At 42.9% G+C, this 20,890-nt stretch overlaps 2 protein-coding genes across 3 annotated transcripts in view; one reads left to right on the top strand and one right to left on the bottom strand.

Moving 5' to 3' along the window:
- Positions 1 to 5,172, top strand: part of ARL13A (ARF like GTPase 13A) — a 384,981-nt gene extending 379,809 nt beyond the window's left edge. For both annotated transcript variants that reach the window (XM_075184636.1, XM_075184635.1), the window contains one exon: positions 3,909 to 5,172. In XM_075184636.1, coding sequence (XP_075040737.1) covers positions 3,909 to 4,006 — 98 coding nt within the window. In that variant the 3' untranslated portion in view covers positions 4,007 to 5,172. The remainder of the gene's footprint in view (positions 1 to 3,908) is intronic.
- LOC142100820 (adenosine deaminase domain-containing protein 2-like) overlaps positions 1 to 16,193 on the bottom strand; it is a 1,209,653-nt gene extending 1,193,460 nt beyond the window's left edge. The window contains exon 1 of the mRNA XM_075184656.1: positions 15,987 to 16,193. The gene's annotated coding sequence lies outside the window, so the exon portion shown is untranslated. The remainder of the gene's footprint in view (positions 1 to 15,986) is intronic.
- Between the last annotated feature and the right edge of the window lie 4,697 nt (positions 16,194 to 20,890).

The following is a 20,890-nucleotide window of genomic DNA, read 5'->3' as shown; positions in this document are numbered from 1 at the left end:
CCTTGTGCCTTGTAACCTTGGGGCACCAACCCCTGCCTGACTAGGCCTTGTGGCCTTCCTAACTATGGGCACTAGCCCACTGTCTAACTACAAGGGCCTTGTGCCCTTTATACACTTCTGGGCTTTGAGCCCACTACCTACTAGGGCATTATTCCCAGTTACCTGGGCCTTGTGCCCATGACTTGCGCCCACGGGCCTAGCACCTGACTGTGGCCACGGGCCTTGTGCCCGACCTAATGCAGAGTATACTTACCTGCTCTGCACAGGATACTCAAGTTGCCCTGCAGCCATCTTTCTTTGGGTCTTCCAGACCCACCAGCCTGCAGCGCCTCTTCTCCGCTTCGGCTCGGATCTTCCAGCAGCTCTAAGGGCGGGGTCGCACTCAGCCCTTACAAGGGCTCCGAGCGCCCCTGCCCTTAGAACTGCTGGAAGACCCAAGCCGAAGCGGAGAAGAAGCGCCGCAGGCTGGAGGGTCTAACAGACCAGAAGAAAGAAGGCTGCAGGGCAAGTTGGCTCATTGGTTCACCTCGGCACCAATCTTTTGAACGGCTGGAGGTGAGCCGTGATAGGCTCACTTATCCAGCCGCCGATTGGCCAGCGGAGAAAGGTGAGCCCCGATTGGCTCATCCTCCCTCATCCCCCATCTTCTGTCCCTCCAGGGACACAGCAGCAGCTTCCATCTTCACCCTCTTCACGGGCACCGGATCCGGAGCTCCTGGGCAGATCCCTACATTTCTCCCACCTTTTTCCATTGTGGTCCCCACAATCGACATCTTCTCCTCTACGTCCACCTCCAAGCAGACCAGCAACCAAAACCATATTTTATCCCTCCAGGGACACAGCAGCAGCTTCCATCTTCGCCCTCTTCACGGGCACCGGGTCCAGAGCTCCTGGGCAGATTCCTACATTGTGGGTGGGGTGAACGACACCACACTAGTAAGCCGTGTCTAATATGGAGACTGGATGTTTAGCCAGAGGAAGGGATGCGGGAAATTTTAAAATAATTTTGTTTGATTGCTAGAGTTACATCTCATGCTTACTGTACCATCCTGAGAGTGCAGCAAAGTGGTTCAGTAAGATCTGTGTGAGCATCATCTATTTACCGTGCTTATCACATAACAATATGGAATTTATTGCATTTCACTGCATGTATTGAAGGTCTGATCACAAGCACATTTGATATTGCAGTAATCAAAAGAAACACAGGTTCGGACCAATACAGGAATATAACAGTCTTGTGGAAGTGTAACACTGTCTCTTTGGCAATGCAGGAATGTAACAGGCTTTGTGACAATGCAGGTATATAACACAGGCACTTGAGACCAGGAACAGTCCCGCCTCAAGCACCTCACTTGATATTTACAGCAGTCTATGGCTGCAGATGCAGAGCGTGCAGATGCAAGCCAGGTATCAGGATCCAGCAGAATATAAGTCATAGTTGCCTGCTCTCCCAGAATGTCTGGGAGACACCCACATTTTTGGAGTTCTCCCAGACTACCAGGAGAGCAGGGCAACCTCCTGCTTCCTGCCCTCTTCGCTGGTGAAATGGGTGGAGGCGGGGCTAATTGCAGCATCCCCTGCTGTAATTTGCCAACATTGCTATCCTTTGACCGGGGGCAACTGGTTTGGAGATCTCCCGGATGGGAGATTTCCAAAGTTGGCAAGTATGCTATAAGTTGCAAAGCCAGGTATCAGGCATCAGGAGACTGCTGAATGCAGAGCCAGCAGGCTTGATGTAAGGTCAGAATCACACAGGACATAGATACATGAACCAGGAAGCTGGCGTGTAATATTATAATTAACAATGAATGCAGGACAGGGGACAGTTTGTAAAGTGCAGCTTTCCAATCAGTATTCAAAGGGAGACACACCTGAACTGCATAGAAAATCTGAGTAACAAGCAGAATGAAAAGCAGATACAAACCTAACAGAAAGTGGGAAGAGTTTTTACAGGCCTGAAAAATTAACTTGGGTAGCAGATAAGGTCCAACATGTCTTGATAATTATACAAGTCACATTCACTGTCAAATTTGGAAAAAAACAAACAAAAAGCACACTATTATGCAAGAATGGGTATTGGGAAAGGCAATTATAAAGAGAGCCAAAGGGAACCTGATGTCACGAATTAATGGAGGAATACAGCTAAGGAGCCATGAATAAGGTGAAAAAACATTCAAGTTTATTGCTAAAGAGCCTGAACAGATGATGTAATAATGAGCTTGCAGTATTTACCAGGTTTACAGCAGTTGCAGGTAAACAGGAGGTGTGGAAAGATTCCAGGCAGTAAGTACAGGGAAATGCAGAGGTAAATACCAGGTTCACAGATGAAACAGGTCAGCGGAATGTAAGTAGAGATCTCAAGCAGCATAAACCCAGGAGCACAGCAGGAGGAAGTGACCACAGAGTATAACATCAATAACCAGCAATGAATGCTATAATTCTATAGTTTTCAAATAAGCATTGCCCAAGCGATTGTATTGTGTTTCCAGCACACAAAGTAATTTATTTTAGCAGATGTAAAATAAAAGAGTTCAATACATGATTATAATACAGTACAGCCAATACCAAGAGATACATACATACCGCACTCACTTGCGCTCGCTCCGCTCCCACTGGACAGTATTTCACTCCAGAATACTGTGGTCAGAAGAGACTGAGGAGTGCCAGTGAGAGCTGTTATTATATACACTCAGTGTTACAGTGAGAACAATGGAGATGGTGTGGCTTGCTTCTATTGGTCCAGGTATCAGGAAGGTCTAGAGTGCTGCAGGTCATAGGCCAGTTCAAACCAAAATATCCAAAGGTGGGGTCATCTCTCCAGGGGTTATGCTCTGACTTTTCCCGCCAAGGCTCCAGTTTCAACTAGTCTATTAGCATTTTATAGTCAGCCTCACTATATTTATCCCCTAACACAGTATTTATTCCCTAACATCACTAACTAGAGTATGCAATGTGCGATCCCTTCGGCGAATGAACCGGACAACTGCTGATGAATAGGGGATTAATATGATACCAAACATGACACCTTTCCTATAACCTGAACCTTAAATAACACTAAAGTGTATATATAATCATAATATATAAACTAATAAACTAAATACTATCTGCTCATAAATCACTGTATAATGGAACCAATATAAATATGAAATATATAAATAACTAAATGTTGTAGTGCGAGTGTGTGCGTGTGTATTTTACTGTGCGATCGCAGTATGCCACGTGTAGCGTGGCATACTGAGTGTAATCGCACGATAAAATAATATTAACCAATATACTTTCGTTCATCCAATTATACGGCTTCGACACAGTTATACATAGGGGAAATGAGAACACACCCAGGTGCATGGGATAATTGGTGAACAGGTTAACCCCTAATGCAAACAAGAAAGGCACAATAGCAGCACCTCTGAAATCAGAGGTACTGCTGCAATACAATAATAAGGACAAAAGGCAGGAGCTGCCAGGCAAAGCAAGCTTATGCTTGCAGGCAGATCCTGACACCTGAGCTGTACCTGACATCAATTGTAGTATGGAATGGGAACCAGGTCATTGAAGGGATGTGAAAGTTAAAAATTTTGGCTGATCACAAGAACTGGATCGAGAAAGGTCTTTGGAAGTCCTTATTCTAATTATGTATAACATACAAATGCTAGGGGGATGTTTCCAGAATATATGAAGTGTTCATTTTATTACTAGGTGATAATTAGCTCTTTAAATGTTTTATACTTTCATGTACAGCACTAACTAAATTTAAAGATGCTCATAAGAGTCTTAAATATACTCTTCATTGTTTGCCTGTAGAAAAATGTGTTATGGTTCCTCAAACAAATAAAAATAGTTACATTAGAAGAATGAAAAGGTATTAGTTGTGCAATCCCTGGAAAACTGACATCTCTTCTTTTCCACAGAGCTTTACCGAAGAGCTATGCATGCTCTAAAGTTGAAACAAGAACAACAGAGAGAGAGGCCAATCCATAGCAAACAAGGAGTTAGTCCACTGCAGTAAGAAGAGCAAAAAGAATATTTTTTCTAACCTGGAACCATCTACTTTCTCTTTTAACTTTTAATTGTTTCCTAATTTTGTACCACTAACAGTATTAGATTGCATCACATTATGGGGCTTATTTAGAAATGTACACATCTTTTTTCTATTTTAGTAACCTGCATTTCCGTACAGTGTGTGTGTACCAAAAATGCACACTCATACATTTATGTCTAGATTTTTGCTTATAATTGTCTTATGTCCCCTTACACCTTGTAACTTGGGTTAGGAAGGTGAGAGAGAGGTCAGGGGAGGAAAGATTTGCGCGTCATCAGAATAGAGGTGGTATTGGAGGCCAAATTATTGAATAAGTTCACTGAGAGAGACGGTGTAGAGAGAAGAGAGCAAAGGGCCAATGACAGAGCTTTGGGGAACTCCAAAAAAAAAGAGGAACAGGGGGGAGGAGTCGGAAGCAAAAACACTAAAAGAGTGGCTAGAGATGTAGGAGGCAAACCAGGAAAGAGCTGTTTCATGAAGACCTAGGGAGTGAAGGGTGGTGAGGAGAAGAGAATTATTGACCATTTCAAATGCAGCAGAGAGGTCGAGGAGTATAACAAGGGAGAAGTAACCTTTGGACTTAGCTGATAGTAAGTTGTTTGGTACTTTAGTGAGGGCAGATTCAGTGGAGTGAAGGGGACAGAAGCCTCACTGGAGAGGGTCAAGAAAAGAGGGGGAGGAGAGAAAGTGATTCAGACGATTGCGGACAAGTCGTTAGAGAATTTTTGAAGCAAAGGGAAGCAGAGATATGGGGAGAGGCCATAGGAAGAAATGAGAGTTAGGAGTGTAAAGGCAGCTGTAGTAATAGGACAGTCAGGAGGGATGTTAAAATCACTGATAATAATCTTGGGAAGATCAGAAGAGAGGGAATGGGAAAGCTAGGTGGAAGTTATCAAGAAATTGTGAGGAAGGGATAGGGGGATGATAGATGACAGGAACAATAAGGTGGAGAGGGGAGAAGAGGCGGATGGAGTGAACATCAAAGGAGGAGAATGAAAGGGTGCATTCAGGGGGGGATAACACTGAAGGTGTAGCCAGAAGACAGTAGGACACCTACAACAACTCCTTGGCAGTCTAAAGGACAGGGAGTGTGAGAGAAGGAGAGACCCCCTGTGGGAGAGTACATTGGGGGAAGCAGTTACTGTAAGGACCAGGAGACCAAAGGAGTGGGAGAGGGAGAGGTAGTGGTCATGAATGGGAGTGAGCTTATTGCAGACAGATCTTGCATTTCCAGAGTGCACAGGACAGTGGAATGTGTGTGAGAGGAAGGATAGGAACAAGGTTGGCGGGATTAGATATTTTGGGGGGACAAAGTGATATGTGGTGGAAGGGGGAGCATCCGTGGATACAGGAGAAAGGCTTAGGCATATAGTATGGAGTAATGATGTGGGGACCCATGTGGGGGAGTGGGTAGAATAAGATTAGCTAAAACTATGTATTATTTAGTATCAGGTAAAGGGCAGATCTTTGGCATAAGTGGGACCAGGGGAAAATAATATAGATGGGCCCTCATAAGCTCTATCTTAAAAGAAGTTTTTTGAAGAGAACAATACATAAAACGTGTTGGATGTATGAACTTTGTTTCATATAGAGGTCTATTTCATTATCATCATCATCAACATCATCATCTATTTATATAGTGCCACAATATCTAAAACGCTGTACAAATATTTGCTATTCACATCAGTCCTTGCCCGATTGGAGCTCACAGTCTAAATTCTCTAGTACACACACAGACTAGTGTTGATTTTCTTAGCAGCCAATTAATCTGCCAGTATGTTTTTGGAGTGTGGGAGGACAACCACACAAACACGGGAAGAGCATACAAACGCCACACACATAAGGCCCTGGTTGGGAATTAAATTCATGACCCGATGCTGTGAGACATAGATGCTAACCACTGAGCACCCGTAATATCCATAACAATAGTCTTGACTTCCCATTCACTTCCACTCCCCTCTTCAAATCATGACAGTGTACTTGTCATATGCAGCCATGTTCTCATTAGCATAATCATATGACTAGGCAACTGACTCCCAAAAGATAAGCTCACAAATATTTTGCTGCAAACACATTGGTAATCTAGCTAGATGAGAATAATGATAAGAAAAAGGTGATTATACTCATTAAACAAACTTTAAAATTTGTTCTGTGTGAGTGTTTAGCACATTTTAGAGTTTGAGGAGTCAAGATGAAATCTTTTTTAGGGTTTGGAATAGGTTTGCTCTTGAACTATGTGTATGGTTAAGAGGTAGGCCTAGATTAGTTGGCTGAATCTTAGGTTAAAATTTGGTGTAGGTTTGAAGTTAGGATTTGAGCTAATGTTAGGACTGTAAAACAAAATGTTTAGGTTAACATTATTTAACGTTAACTTTGATAGTGGAATAATTAATTAACTTAAACAAGGATTGAGCCTCTTTATAACAGGGATCTATGTAGGACTTCCGGAGGCAATGCTGTTCTCTCCTAACAAGGCTACATAACCAATAAGTTTAATGTGGGTGTTAGGCTGCTGGCCCTGATCACCAACCCACAGAACTAGATGACGGAGGCTTCACCTTTAGCAGCCGCCTTTCCCTTAGAGCTTAACGCACTCACCGGTACTCGGATGCCCCTAGGACTTTGCTCCAGATGTAGTGTGGGTTGGTAATGCAGGACCACAGCGGCGGGCTAGGAGACTGGTAGAAGGCAGCGGCTAGTCAAAATGATTGCTAAGGTCAAGGGTCACAGGCAAGCAGGGTGATCGATAAACACGCCAGAGGTCGGGGTCACAGGCACGGTAGCAAAGTCCAAGGTACAGGCAAGAGGTGTCAGGGTCACAAGCAAAACATGCAGAGTGCAAAAATCCAAGTTGGGGGGGGGGGGGGTCATACACAGGAGGTCAAAACAGAGTATCCATAAGGCAAGGAAACAGGAGCAGGTCAGCAGACTTGGTCAGACACGCTATAACCGGCAGTGAGGCTTCAGACCTCACTGCCCTAAATACTCCAGTCAGGCATTCAGAGCCTAGCTCTGAAATTACACACACAGGCCCCTGCTAAATAATTAAATTAACCCAAATAGCCTACAGGCTATTACCTAGATTTGCGCAGGCGCCCGGCTGTCCTCATTTGCCGGGACGCGGCGCTACAGTGGTAAGCGTCCGAACGTTGCCTAAGCGGAAATGACATCCCGGTTGTCAAGGTGACGGCCGGGACACCAGGGAGCACAAGAAGCGAGTTGTGAGTACCGCCGCGGCTCGTGACAGTGGGTTCCCCGTTCAGATGGAAACAGTGGGCCTGATTCATTAGGGAAAGTTAAGCAAACAATTGAGTAAGTATTCTTACTCAAGTGTTCTGGACAAACCCATGTTGCAATGCAAGGGGTGCAAATTAGTTTATCATTTTGCACATAAGGAAAATTCTGATGGTTTTTACATGCAGCACACTAATACTTGATAGCTTATTTGCACACTGAAATTTAAAGTTGATCTAGGACATGCCCTACCCCACATATAAATCTGCCATCACATATTCAATTTACCTCCTCCTCAAATGCAACATGACTTTGCCTTACTTGCTTACTTTTGCTTAACTTTCCTTAATGAATCAGGCCCATTGAATGCTATTTTAATTAAAATATATATACGTTTTATTTTAAAGCTCCCTATCGGGCCTTTTCATATGATTCATAACACCCTTCCGAAAGCACATTGTGTGGACTCTTACTATATATATATATATATATATATATATATATATATATATATATATATCTCATCTTGGAGTACCCAGGACATACTTAAAAGTAAAATAAATCTCATTGGATATATTCATGGTAAACAGTGATATGTCTATTTATTCTGCTATCACAAATGCATCTCCTTTAATTATTTGTATAAAACAATGTATATATTAGTTATGTTTTTCTTTGATCACTATTAGATGTACCAATAAATAAGATTTCCTATAACTAACTTTATCAATTAGGCTGCTACCTAAATCAAGTAGTTTCATTGGCACATCTCTGCTGGTAAAACAATATATAGACATGTACAGTAACTTTTACATAATTGAAAAAGTAAAAGGGAACTCATGCAAAATTACTTTTTTCCTCCAAAAGTAAAACCATGTTTGGGATACATTGAGAAAAAGTAATAAAATATTTCCCCCCTCCAAATTTGTATACATGTATGGGTTCTAAATGTACCTATTGACAGCTCTTTCATAGAGTAAACAATGCTTACATGGACAATAAATCATCATAAATCACAATTTCCATGTTGGTTTTTTACTGTTTTGCTGCACAAACTCTGTATCAAATTTTGAGCTCAGGAGGTGCCACGATATCTAATTTCATATTTTTATTTTTTATTGTACCCAAGGTAAATTTAGATACAGCTTTTTAATCGTACCATAGTCAAGTAAATATATTTTTCATGTACAAGCATTATGTGGTGAGACTGCATACTCTATTAACCTCAGACAGGTGGTTGGAAAAGTAACCATCTCCTTCATTCCCCTGCATAACCTGGTTCAATTGTTCCTTCACATTCCTACTACACTATCTAATGCACATTCATCCACATCTCTCACATCACTCCACCATGGACCTACTCAATTTTTCATCTCACTATATCCTATTCACTTTCACCACACTTCTCTTTAAACTTCTCCCTCCCCTATTATTTTCTCCCTATCACTACTTCCCTCCTTACTAATATACACCCATGAAATGTTTGTTTCCTGCACCCACTACACTCACAAGCCTAAATAAGCAGAAACAAACCTCACACCCACAAATCATCTTTGTATGTCCTCTTTCTCGCTGTGCTTCTTCTCATGTACGCTGGCAACATTTCACCCAACCTTGGGACCTGTGCAATCCCCACTATCTGCTCACTTTTCTTGTTCCAGCCCAAAACTTTCAATGCATTTTGTACCTCTGTTACGTTCATTTTAACTGTACCAATAAACCTTGGCCAATGCGACCTCCAGCTATGTCCATATAGTTCCACTATCCTCCCGTATTTCTGTACACTTTTCAATGCAAGATCTGTTTGCAATAAACTTGCATCCATCCACAATGTGAACTTTCAAAATTCCTCAACCTCATTGCTATTTGTCATTGGTCTCTCCCAATGACTCATCCCCTTGACCATTATGATGGACACTCCCTTGACCTTTTCTCTAGTTTCCCCAACATTATCTTACCACTCTCCAACCACAACCTCTTATCCTTCAACCTCACCTTACCTCTTGCGACCAGTACACTCAAATCAAGATGCACACAGTGACATATAACTTTTCCTGATCTGATGCACTTGTGATTTTCACTAAAACAACTATTCTTTCCTGTGAAAATCCTGTCCTGCCCTGATCAGTGTGCCTCTTTCTACAATAACAGCTAATACAGAGACCCCCCTTTCGTGGTAGGCCTTGATCATGTTCACATGATATACCTTTTGCCTCTTCCGTCCCTCATCCCTGGCTACCATATAATTGACATCATTGATGTGTTGAACTATCAAGAAGGGGCCCTCCCACGAGGCCTGTAACTTATTCTGCCACATAGGAACCAATACCAGAACTTTCTGAGCCACTTCAAAGATACGCTTCCTAGCACTGCGGTCATACCATTGCTTCTGCTTAGTCTGAGCAGCCTTCAGATTACTATGCACCATCCCCATTAGGGATTGCATTCTCTCCCTGAACTGCACCACATAGTGGACCACGGAGGTTTCAGGGGTGATTAATTTCCCTTCCCAGTCCTCTTTGATCAGATCTTAGAGACCGCGCACCCTGCGCCCATACAGAAGTTCAAAGGAGGAGAAGCCAGTGGATTCCTGCGGCACCTCACTGTACGCAAACAGGAAGTGCGGCAGAAACCTCTCCCAGTCTCTCCCCTGGGACGCCACAAAGGTTCTGAGCATCTGTTTGAGAGTACCATTAAAAACGCTCACACAGGCCATTAGTCTGTGGGTGGTAAGGGCTGGCTATGAGGTGTTCCACGTGCATCTTTTTACAAAGGTTTTGCATTAAATTAGACATAAACTGTGTGCCCTGATCAGTTAACATTTCCTTGGGGAATCTTACCCGGGAGAAAATGGTTATGAGGGCATCGGCCACCTTGTCAGCCCGTATGGAATAGAAGGCCACCGCTTTGGTGTTCCGTGTGGCATACCCCGACTTCCCTTAGACCTCTTCCAGCACCCCAGTCCAGATAGACCCGGACCATAGGCACAGCAGGGTGTATTCCTCCCACCCCTTGCACAGCAATAGTTACCCTGGAATTATATCCGATGACCCCACCAACTCCAAACGCACTAGGGTAACATCAGCACCAGTATCTCTTAACCCCACAGTTACCTTGTCACCGACAGCGACCATTTGCAGATTGTCATTCCAGCACACTTGGGGACCCGCAACACACAGGATAGCTGGAGCAGACCGGGGAGGAGGTGGTCCCACAGGGGAGGCTGTAGATGTCTTTCGTTCTGGACAGGCGGCACTGAGGTGCCCTGTCCTGTTGCAAATAAAACAACGGCGGGTGTCTCCCTGAACAGGCTTGGCCCCCACCCTTCCAAAAGATGAAGAAACAACAGCGGGTGAAGGTGCTCCTCCTGGCCGCACCCCTTTCCAGGCAGACTGCCATGGCACAAAAGTTCCTCTTTTAACTGCAGGTGCCCGTGTGAACGTATACTTGTCAGCCAGTCTAGTTGCTTCTGCAGATGATTTAGGGTCCCGATCCACTACCCATTCCTTCACATCAGCTGGTCACAGTCAGAAACTGCTCCTGGATCATCAAATCTTGCAGAGCATCAAAGGTGGTGATCTGTAAACCCTCCAATCCACTGTTTGAAGGAAGCACACAGCTGGGCCACAAGTCCTGAATAAGTGTCTGAGGAACTGCGTTTTAAATCTCGGAATTTCTGCCTATGTACCTCTGGCGTGATATTAAAATGTTGCAACAGGGCACTTTTGATTGCCTCATAATTTCCGTCCATCTCAGGTGGAAGATCTGCAAAGGCCTCTAATGCTTTTCCTCGCAAACCAGGGGTTAAATATTGTGCCCACTGATTTTTGGCCAGTCCATACTGTCGGCATGTCTTTTCAAATCTTCGCAAAAAAGCATCCAAATCCCCATCTTTTTCCAATATAGGGAAATTCTCTGGACGGGGTCTGCTAATACCAGCCTCTTTGGCTTCTGGCTGGCGTTTGAGCTTGGCAAGCCTCTTGCTCGGCAGCTTCTCTTTCTGCCTGGTGCTCCGCTTGGCGTTCCGCTGCCCCCATAGCAGTGCGCCTCTCTGCTGCCTCCATAGCAGTGCGCCTCTCTGCTGCCTCCATAGCAGTGCGCCTCTCTGCTGCCTCCATAGCAGTGCGCCTCTCTGCTGCCTCCATAGCAGTGCGCCTCTCTCTCTCCTGACGATCAGCAGCTTCCTTCTCCTGGAACTGCTGTATAAGCTGCATTTTAGTTGTAATGTCCGCTGGGCCCAAATACTTCAGTGCCGTTTGCAAATAAACGTCCATAGCAGTGTCCACACATGAACTATTGGAATCATCCAAAATTAACAGTTCACCGTTTTGAGCAATATCCACAGTCAGGTTCGCTTCTGAATCTGGGCTATGCACTTCCTGGGACACCACTACAACTTGCTGATCTCTCTGCACGACAGTTTCAATCAATTGCTCCTTGCTTTTGCCATGGCTGGGAATTCCATTTTCCTCACATTGCGCAATGAGCGCATCCTTGGCCATACGTTTATATGCAGCAGCCACCTCCACAGTTTAATGCCAAATAAAAAAAGAGAAGAAAAACAAGAGAAGGGGAGGGAAAGAAACAAATAGCTGTATGTCTTATAATGTTTTAAGCATTGAGTTCAGTCTCTGGTGAATTAGTCTGTATTTCCTCTCTTCCAGGAATCACACAACCCTAATTCACTTAAGTTTTTAAAAAATTAAAAATATATCCCACAAGCTTGCCACCAATTTGTCACGAACAGCACTCACCTGAGCCTGCGTGATGCGTGTGTGATTCAGGGTTAACCAAAAAACAACCACCTGGTCTGTCTAAAATGATTAAATCCTTCCCTATCTATGCCACACACTAGCTTTGCGCTACTAACTATGCCACCACCAAGGTTTTTTCTGACAAGAGCTGACACTCTTATTTAGGAAGCCTTCGGTTCTCCCTAGCATTAATCTAACACAATTTACTTTAATTAGAGTTCACATAAACCACAAAGTTCTCCCCGTTTCAGTTACGTAGCGTCTTGACCAAACTGTCGCGTGAATTTGTAAGAACACAGAGACTTGAAATTATTAAGTGTAATTTAATATGGAAAATACATCCACAATGCTTAAGATAAAACAGTTAATGAAAGGCATACAAATATAACGCAATTGTTTCTTATAAAATAAAAAGGATAAAACACAGAATTGATACCTCACTTATAATCAAGTTTCTGGTGCTGGGAGAAGCAGGAAAAATGGGACCCTCTTAAATATCGAATTGACTCCCTCCGAGTGAACACCAACTTACATATTCACTACAATTTTAAAACCAAGCTGCAGGGCCCCCCAGCCCCCTTTTCTGTGAGGTCAGAACCAACAGGATGGTAGAATGCAAATTAGGGTTTTATGATTCTGCTGTAGTCAAGTTTTCTTTACACTGTCCTAACTTTTCAACAGTATGGCTTACAAACATGATTTTACCTCCACACAACAGGTGATAAGTTTCCTTTCATCTGCATACCACACATGCCTCTGGTAAGTATAAGATTGGAGAAAATGATATGATATTTTCCTGTGACCCTATACAGCTTGAATCTGTCATTAACATACAACCCTGTCTCTGCAGTCGGCCTGTCTGGGGCCTCCCAAACATGTGTTAGATTTCACTGACTTGAAAGAGATATCCTCAAAGGCTTTCACATTTGCGTCCTGCCATAAATGGTACAAGGTGCTACCATTATCTACCAGCCCCCTCTGGGTAGTTTACCATAAGCAAAACCCATTGATCTAACAGCTTCTCAGACAGCCATGTCACATTATTTCTAGGAATTAATTCACAAATTTGCAGCTTTATGCCTAAAAATTAGCTCAGCACATCCTCTCCTCCACTCCCACTGTCTGTTAGGGACCCACAAGGTTTGGTATTTGGCCCTTTAATTTTCTCACTGTACACCTCTTCCCTTGAGAAACTAATTTGATCTTTCGACCACCTCTACGCTGATAACAACCAAATCTACCTCTCCACTCTTGTATTATTTTGTGTAACCAATTGTCTGTGCTATAACCACATGGATGTACCAATGCTGCCTAAAGTTCTAAATCTCCAAAACAGAACTTATCAGTTACCCTTCTGCCAGAGTCATTATATCCTGTAAAACCTCCCTCAAGGGGCAGGCTGGGCTGGGGAACAGAGGGGCATCTGCCCACCGGGCCGGTCTACCTTAGGCCGGGTCACTGGGCCACCAGCATTTATTTTCCTTTAAAATGTTCCTAATAGGCTGCTGAATCGAGGCTTGCCCCCCCAGGCTAACATTTTCCAGCCCTTCCCTGCCTCCCTCACAGCCAATAACACCACAATTTCCTCAGTCTCTCAAGTCCACTGCCTGGGTGTCACAGTTATTCCATGATCTGATTTTTTCCTCACATCCAGACTCTCTCCAAGTACTGGCACCTCCACCTTAGAAATAATGGAAGAATACTCCCTTTTCTTCTCTAAGATGCTACAAAAACTCTTATCTACTCTCTCATTATCTCCTGTCTATAATACTGTAGCATCCTTCTACCTGACTTTCCCCTCACCCATCTATCCCCATTTCAGTCCATCTTATATGCTGCAGAAAGACTGATCTTCCTCTCTAGCTGCTCCGCATCTGCCACACCATATATATCACACCCCATTGCAAATCACTATACTGGCTCCCTGTGTCCTCCATCATTCTATTCACATGACTCACCTTTACCTATAAAGCCATTAACAACCTCACTCCTTCATATATCTAAATCTCATTTCAACATAATAAAACTCTTGTCCACTTTGATCTAGCTCTGATATGTGCCTCAACTCCTCTCCCGTGCTGCTTCCAACATAACATGCCCAATGGGACTCTCCCACTGCCTTAAAACTTTTAAATGCTCTCTGAAAACCCCTCACTTTTTTTAGAGCCTACCCTACACCCACTTATACTACCAACACCAAATGCACTCAAACAACTGTCCCAGTCTCCACTCTGAGCCACTGTCACTCCTCTTGTTTAAGCTGTGACCTCTTTAATTAGAATGTAAGCTCTATCTAGGGGTACTCTATCGCTGCCTCGGTTACTCTGCTTGACTAAAGAAACATAACATGTATCCTACAACTACTGTATGTGATGTAATGTAACTCTCTACTCCCACAAAGGAATGGATAAACACCAAGGAGAGGACAGGTTACAAGAGCCTACCTTTAATGGGGGCCTGATGTCTTCTACCTGGAAGAGACTTCTAAACACAAACCAAACACAATACACAATGCTATATCACCACACAAGTTCAATAACACGTTACTACTGTCTAGGATGGTTTGAGTATGACAAGCACTTGCATCGGCTAGCTGATAAGCCTAGTGTACAGCACAACAACAGGAGCCTTCTGCTCAAACTGATGTCCCAGGCCTATTGCCTGACGTTAACCCTCCATCTCACACTGCTCCTAAGGGCTTAGTGCCCTGTCTCAACTTCTTAGCCAAGGGCTCTCTCGCCCACTTTAGCTATAATAGCCTTGTGCACTGCCTCTGAGGCCTCGTGCCAGGGCCAGATTAACCCTAGGGCTAACTGGGCTACAGGGGGCCCTTGAAAGTGCTCAGCAGCATTATTGATTAGTCGGGGGCGGGGGTGCCCCCGGCGCCATCAATTCTGCTGAGCACTTTAACTGCGGTCCTTTCCCGGTGCGCTGTAGTCTCCTTACTGAGGAGATCTTGTGAGTCTCACTCTCACGAGATCTCCTCAGTAAAGAGCGTACAGCACGCCGGGGACAGACTGCAATGCCAGGAGAAGGAAGCAAGTGCCTTGGGGGCGGCTCGGCTCACCGAGGGGGCGGCTCAGATCACGGGGGAGCCCTCACGGGGGAATGGAGGCACCCTTAGCCCAGGGGCCTCCATTCCCTTAATCCGGCCCTGCCTGGTGCCCCCTCACTCTAACTAATTTTACTACTGGGCCTTGTGTTCCCTCTCTAACTAAGGGCTCTTAAGCCCACTCTACCTATAGGGTCCTCGCTATTGGGCCAAGTTTTCTGCCCGTACCCTGAGGACACTATCCTACATGGAAAGATTATATTCTCCATATGTGTGAAAATAAAAACACCAGTCTGATTTTGATGCAAATTGCTAAAATATAAACATAAAATCACCTAACGTTGAGGTTTTTATGTGTATATATATATATATATATATATATATATATATATATATAATTTATTTCTTCAGAGGGCCCATGAATGAAGTCAGAGACACTGGTATAAATGTTACATATGATCATTTCAATATATTAATGATTCATTTATCATAGTCCTGGCATCAGTCACGCTTAAATCAAAGTATGCCAGTGCGATTTCCCCAATCATAAACAAATGGAAACCTCTACGCACCTACTCTGAAATTGAAACAAGATAGACGTGCTGCTGTAGTGGATATCCCATTCTTCTAATCAAAAAATCAAACTATAATAAACTACAGTGCACAGACAATCAATAACACTATGAATCAATACAGCTGGACACTACGAAAGTCTCTGATGATATAATGCACAATATGAATCTTCGAATCCACAATAAGTCCAATAATAAACGAATCTTGTGCTGGGATAAATCGCAGTTGTGGAAAACCTCATCGGATGTTAGTCCCATGGAATATACAATAAAAAGGAAAGGTGTAATAAACTTTAGATTCAAATCCCCAAATGAAATGAAAATCCGTTACTTACACATTAGTAAGAAGATCAGGTTCCTCTCGTCGCAGCAGGTAGATAATGGGAGCAAAACTGCAGATAAAGGAAGACTCCTATGTCTGGTTGTAATAAACGTGGTTTCTCCACCAGCAGAAAAAATTGGTAGATCTGCAAAATGTGGTAATACCGCCGACTGTTGACAAGCACAATCTAATATCCCTCGTTCATCTCCTACTCCACAAACGAGAGGCGGGGCAGAAGATAAAATAACTTTATTCAGAACAGAACTTGGTAACAGTTCACACACTATTCCTTAATCATGTTCCAATACAAAAAAATCAATGAAGTATGCAGCGCCTCTATGCGTTTCGTTCTAAATCAGAACTTTATCAAGAGGGATGGTAAGCGATATAGGACATGTAATATATAGCCATCTTAATTGTCTAAATGGCGTGATTGGTCAATTAATTACTAATTTAAAACACTTGTAGAATATCAGTGAATTGTATCTTTCACCCATACATAAAACCACAATAAATTAATAAAAATTATACAATAATATTAAAAAGTATCAAATATAACTAAAAACATTATATACAAAATTAACTCTAATAATATATACCAAATAGCAAACTGTATCTTCTCAATAATGTCTCTCCAGAATATTAAAATATTAAAAATGTCATGAGTTTTAAACTTACCAAATATAAGATTATATAATAATCATATGGTCACCAATAATAATATTATCTAAATAGGACATAATGTCCATATAAATTAATAACAACTAGAGAGAAATATGTTCCAATTGTCCCTTACAGTGGAAAAACAAATTTACAGAAAAAAAGTTAAATATAATATGGGGGTCACATATCTCCCCTTAACAACATAGAAAGATTGGCAAGAGTTAATATAAGAAAACCTTTAACCCATCAATTAATATGTAAGTACGACCAGTAAGGAATTAAGTTACTTAAAGTCATTAAAAACTAATTTACATACAGATTTACAACATGAGTGGGCCAAATCTGTCACCAATTAAGATGTTTTCCCTTACATGACTGTAATCTCTATAAACGAATGTATGAAAAAAACGGCTATATGTTGATATGAGATCAGACAGTGGTCAACCAACCCTAATTGTTCATATTAAGGTGCTCTCACTCCTCTAGATTAGTGAAATACCCGGTTATATGGTGGAATGAGATCAGTTAATTTCCTATCCCAGGTGCAATATAATTAGTAGTTTGACTAACTATGTCAAATAGCTATTACACTGGGCAGCAATTATGAGATTGGAATTGGAGAATTATGATAGCTTTTAATCAGATAGTGATTAATCCATAATAAATAAGACAACATATTAGAGTCTGCAATTAATAAAACTGAAACCAATATTAGGCACCCTCCACACTATGAGTCCGGATCTCCTCATGGATCAATGCAGGTTCCTAACTACTGCAGCTAATGTATCCTCAGCAGTGCCGTAACTAGCCATTTTAGTTCCCTGGGCGAGACAGGGAACCGGCGCCCCCCCATCTAAGTGGGAGTGTCAATCGTCGAGTGGGCGTGGTCAACCTACTGTGGGGGTGTGGCTATCGCTTTACAAGTTCTAGACCGCACTGAAACCCCCTCCCTCCCCATTCTTCTCGGTCTGGCTTTGTAAGGATCTTTATGTAATAAGCCTCCATAGAATCAAAGCTCTTTAAATGCAGCTATCACATGCTAGCTGTATAAAAAATGAAATGGTTATTGAAATAAAACTCACTGAAACAAATTAAAACATAAATGTAACGGTACCATCTGTATCACACTGCCCCTTCATCCCACTGTGCCCTCCATCACAGTTTCTCCTTTATCACACCGTGCCATGGAGCCATCTTTATCACATTGTGCCCCCTTATCACCATCACACGAAATTAATAATTATATATAAATTGTTATGTGCGTATTGTCGCTAACCAATAACGATTGTCGAACCTTGATTTGTGTTTCCAACGCACAAAGATTTATTCGCAAATAGTAGAATAATATGCTCAAGCGAAGTGATAATAAATACAGCCGTTACTTATCGCAGGCGCTCTGGATCCAGTGCAGTCATTCAATCCTGAAGTCTGGGGACAAGATGTCTGAACACTGGATGTGAAGCTGCTGCTTATATACACAATGAAATACAGTAATATAATGAAGATGGTATAGCTTGCATCTATTGGTCCAGGTCTCAGGAAGGTCCAAGGGGTTGTCAAACATTGGCTAGTTCATCCTAAGGAATCCAAAGGAGGGGGTCACCTTTCCAGGGGGTATGCTCAGTTCTTCCTGCCAAGATTCCTTAGTCTTAAGTAGTTCATAATTCCCTATCATTCATAACTTGTGTATGCACTCTGCGATTCTTTCGCAGAGTGAATTAAACAGTAGGATATGTAAAGAGGTTTAGTATGATACCACTCATGATATGATTCCTTCAACCTGTTCCGTGTATTTCACTAATATGCATGTAACTCTAATATAACGTATAAATACTACTATATTTCGACATAACAGACTATGTGTTGCAACTACCATTAATGTGTACTATTTTATAAGTATGCGTGTTTGTGCAAATGTATGGTAAAAGACCAATTACTGTTGCTGCCACGTGTAGTGGATGCGTACGCCCTTTCACGCCGTAGCGTGCCCATGTACATCGTAGCGTACCGTACGCATCTTTTCAGATCAAAGGCAACCAAGTTTGCTCAATTTTAATTGAAATGACTTTATCCAATTTGCTGACTTCGACAGCTCCACCCTTTGATAGTGTAATAAACTATCACCCAATCACCGTTTCAAGTTCAGGATTATACAATACTTCTTCACAGACCATGATCTCGGTATCTGGTACCACCCTTTCAGTCTCTTTCTCAGTGTTACTCCTATGAGACCGTTTTCCACACTTCAACACAGTAGGAACACATTTGACAACTAAACCAATTGCTAAGATGACACCCAGTATAAAGAGAAGGAGTTTACCTACACTAGCAACCATTTCCTGTACCCACTCCCCCAGACCGGAGAACCATTTCACAGGGTTCAACCACGAGAACCAACCCGCCACCTTTTCCCCGACCTCATATAACGAAGAATTATGGCTCTTTCGAAATTCCCATTTCAGCTGCAAAATTTCATCCATCTTCCGATCTATAACCTCTTTAGGGTCATCCGTATTATTAGTAATGTACGTGCAACATTTGACACCGAACTGGGTGGCCAGTGTCACACAGTACCCACCAGTAATAGAAGTGAGATAATTTAGTACCAGTCTATGTTGCACCAACTCCTTCTTGTACGCTTGTAGCTCCCTTCCAGTGTACCTGAAAGTGTCATCATACATCTCAGTGATATTATCTATTAATTTAGCTAGGTCTTGGATATATTTAAAGTTTAATGTTGCCCGAGCGGTCCTGGTGAGATCTAGAGCAACCATAACTTGGAAACCAGCAGTTTCACTAATCAATTTTGTAGCTATGGGTTCCTCCCCAGGAATCATATTTCTCTTGCCACGGTGTTCATACTGTGTGTGTATGTATGGTGGTGATGTAGTCTTGTGAATATCAACCATTTCTTCATGAGTAATAGTCATGATTTCAGGAACCAGTTTAGCTAAGAAACACAAGCCCTTGGAACTCGGATTCACCCAGGAATAAGCTTTCCTTCCACAAACAAAATACACATCATCAGGGAGAACATAAGGAACAGTATGCCCATGAACTATATCACACAGAGTTTTGATAAAACTACCCATGCCTAGTGTCTCCATTTGCTCTAGACACGTGTCGGCATTAATGACATTTTTACATTTATCTGTAGAGACTTTTCCAATGGATACCTTCTTATGTTTGGTTATACGCCCTAATTTGTGACTTCCATCAAAATTCCTGCCTATGAGTCTCCCTCTAAAATGAGTGTGGCGAGCCATTGTCTGATCTGATAGGTCAGCCTCCCAATTCTCCAGGCGCTTTGCATGAGATATGTTTAAGCACAGCAAAGATCTGCCTATGGAGTATTGTCGAAGCGTCAGACTAGGGGACCTAGTGTTATTGTACCTCCCGTCTATGGGCCTCCCTCCCCTCAATTCGAGTACTTCAGATATGTTTAGAGGGAATGGCACTAGTCCTATATTATGCTGCCCTTGCGGCACGTGAGAGCACACCCAACACTCGGTTTGGTTTAGCACCTTACCCACCAGGGAGTGATAATCCTCCAAAGGATGCCCGCCTATATTCAGAGTACTGGGGGACTGGCATCGTTGGATGCATCTCTCTTCAACTAGGGAGTCGCAGAACTTGCAGATACAATACTCATCAGACAATAGCCCCTCACACGGCCTCCGAGTTCCTGAGCTAGCAGACCTTTTCATAACCCCCGGACCAAGTTTGATAATGGGCTGCTCTGAGTATCCTAATAACTTTTCTTCTGCCTCCATTTCATCCGTATCACTCCCAGAACTCTCCTCCGTCCTCCATCCTCCTTCACAAAAATAGAATGTAATAGAAAGAGTAAAAACAAGGAAAATCCTGGAACAAAAGAAAAACATAAACCGCCACTTCATCGCTGGAAAGATAGTTCTGAGGCAACGTCTCTGGTTCAGGTGTCTCGACTGCAGGCTTTAGGTCTCCCGGAACAGGCTCACAAGTGACAGCTCTATGTCGTCGGTCTTAGTTTTATCTTGCACTTTCTCCGGATTATGGACTCTCCTGCAGTGGGTGGAATGGACCCAAGTGTCTCTCTCTGCAACCTTCAGTAATAGATGGCAAAACTCGCTCATCATAGTCCTCTCCAATGCTGGTGAAGATTCGCGGTAACTCACTGGTAACAGGCCGGAAGAGAATACAGCAGCACTTGGTACGGGCCTTCCCAACGGTCTGTTAAACAACCTGAACGTAAGAAATTGCGGATCATAACAT

Source organism: Mixophyes fleayi, chromosome 9 (genome assembly GCF_038048845.1).
Source record: "Mixophyes fleayi isolate aMixFle1 chromosome 9, aMixFle1.hap1, whole genome shotgun sequence".
NCBI lineage: Eukaryota > Metazoa > Chordata > Amphibia > Anura > Limnodynastidae > Mixophyes > Mixophyes fleayi.
Note: the sequence above shows the minus strand (reverse complement) of the source record. Positions and strands in the feature narration are given on the sequence as shown.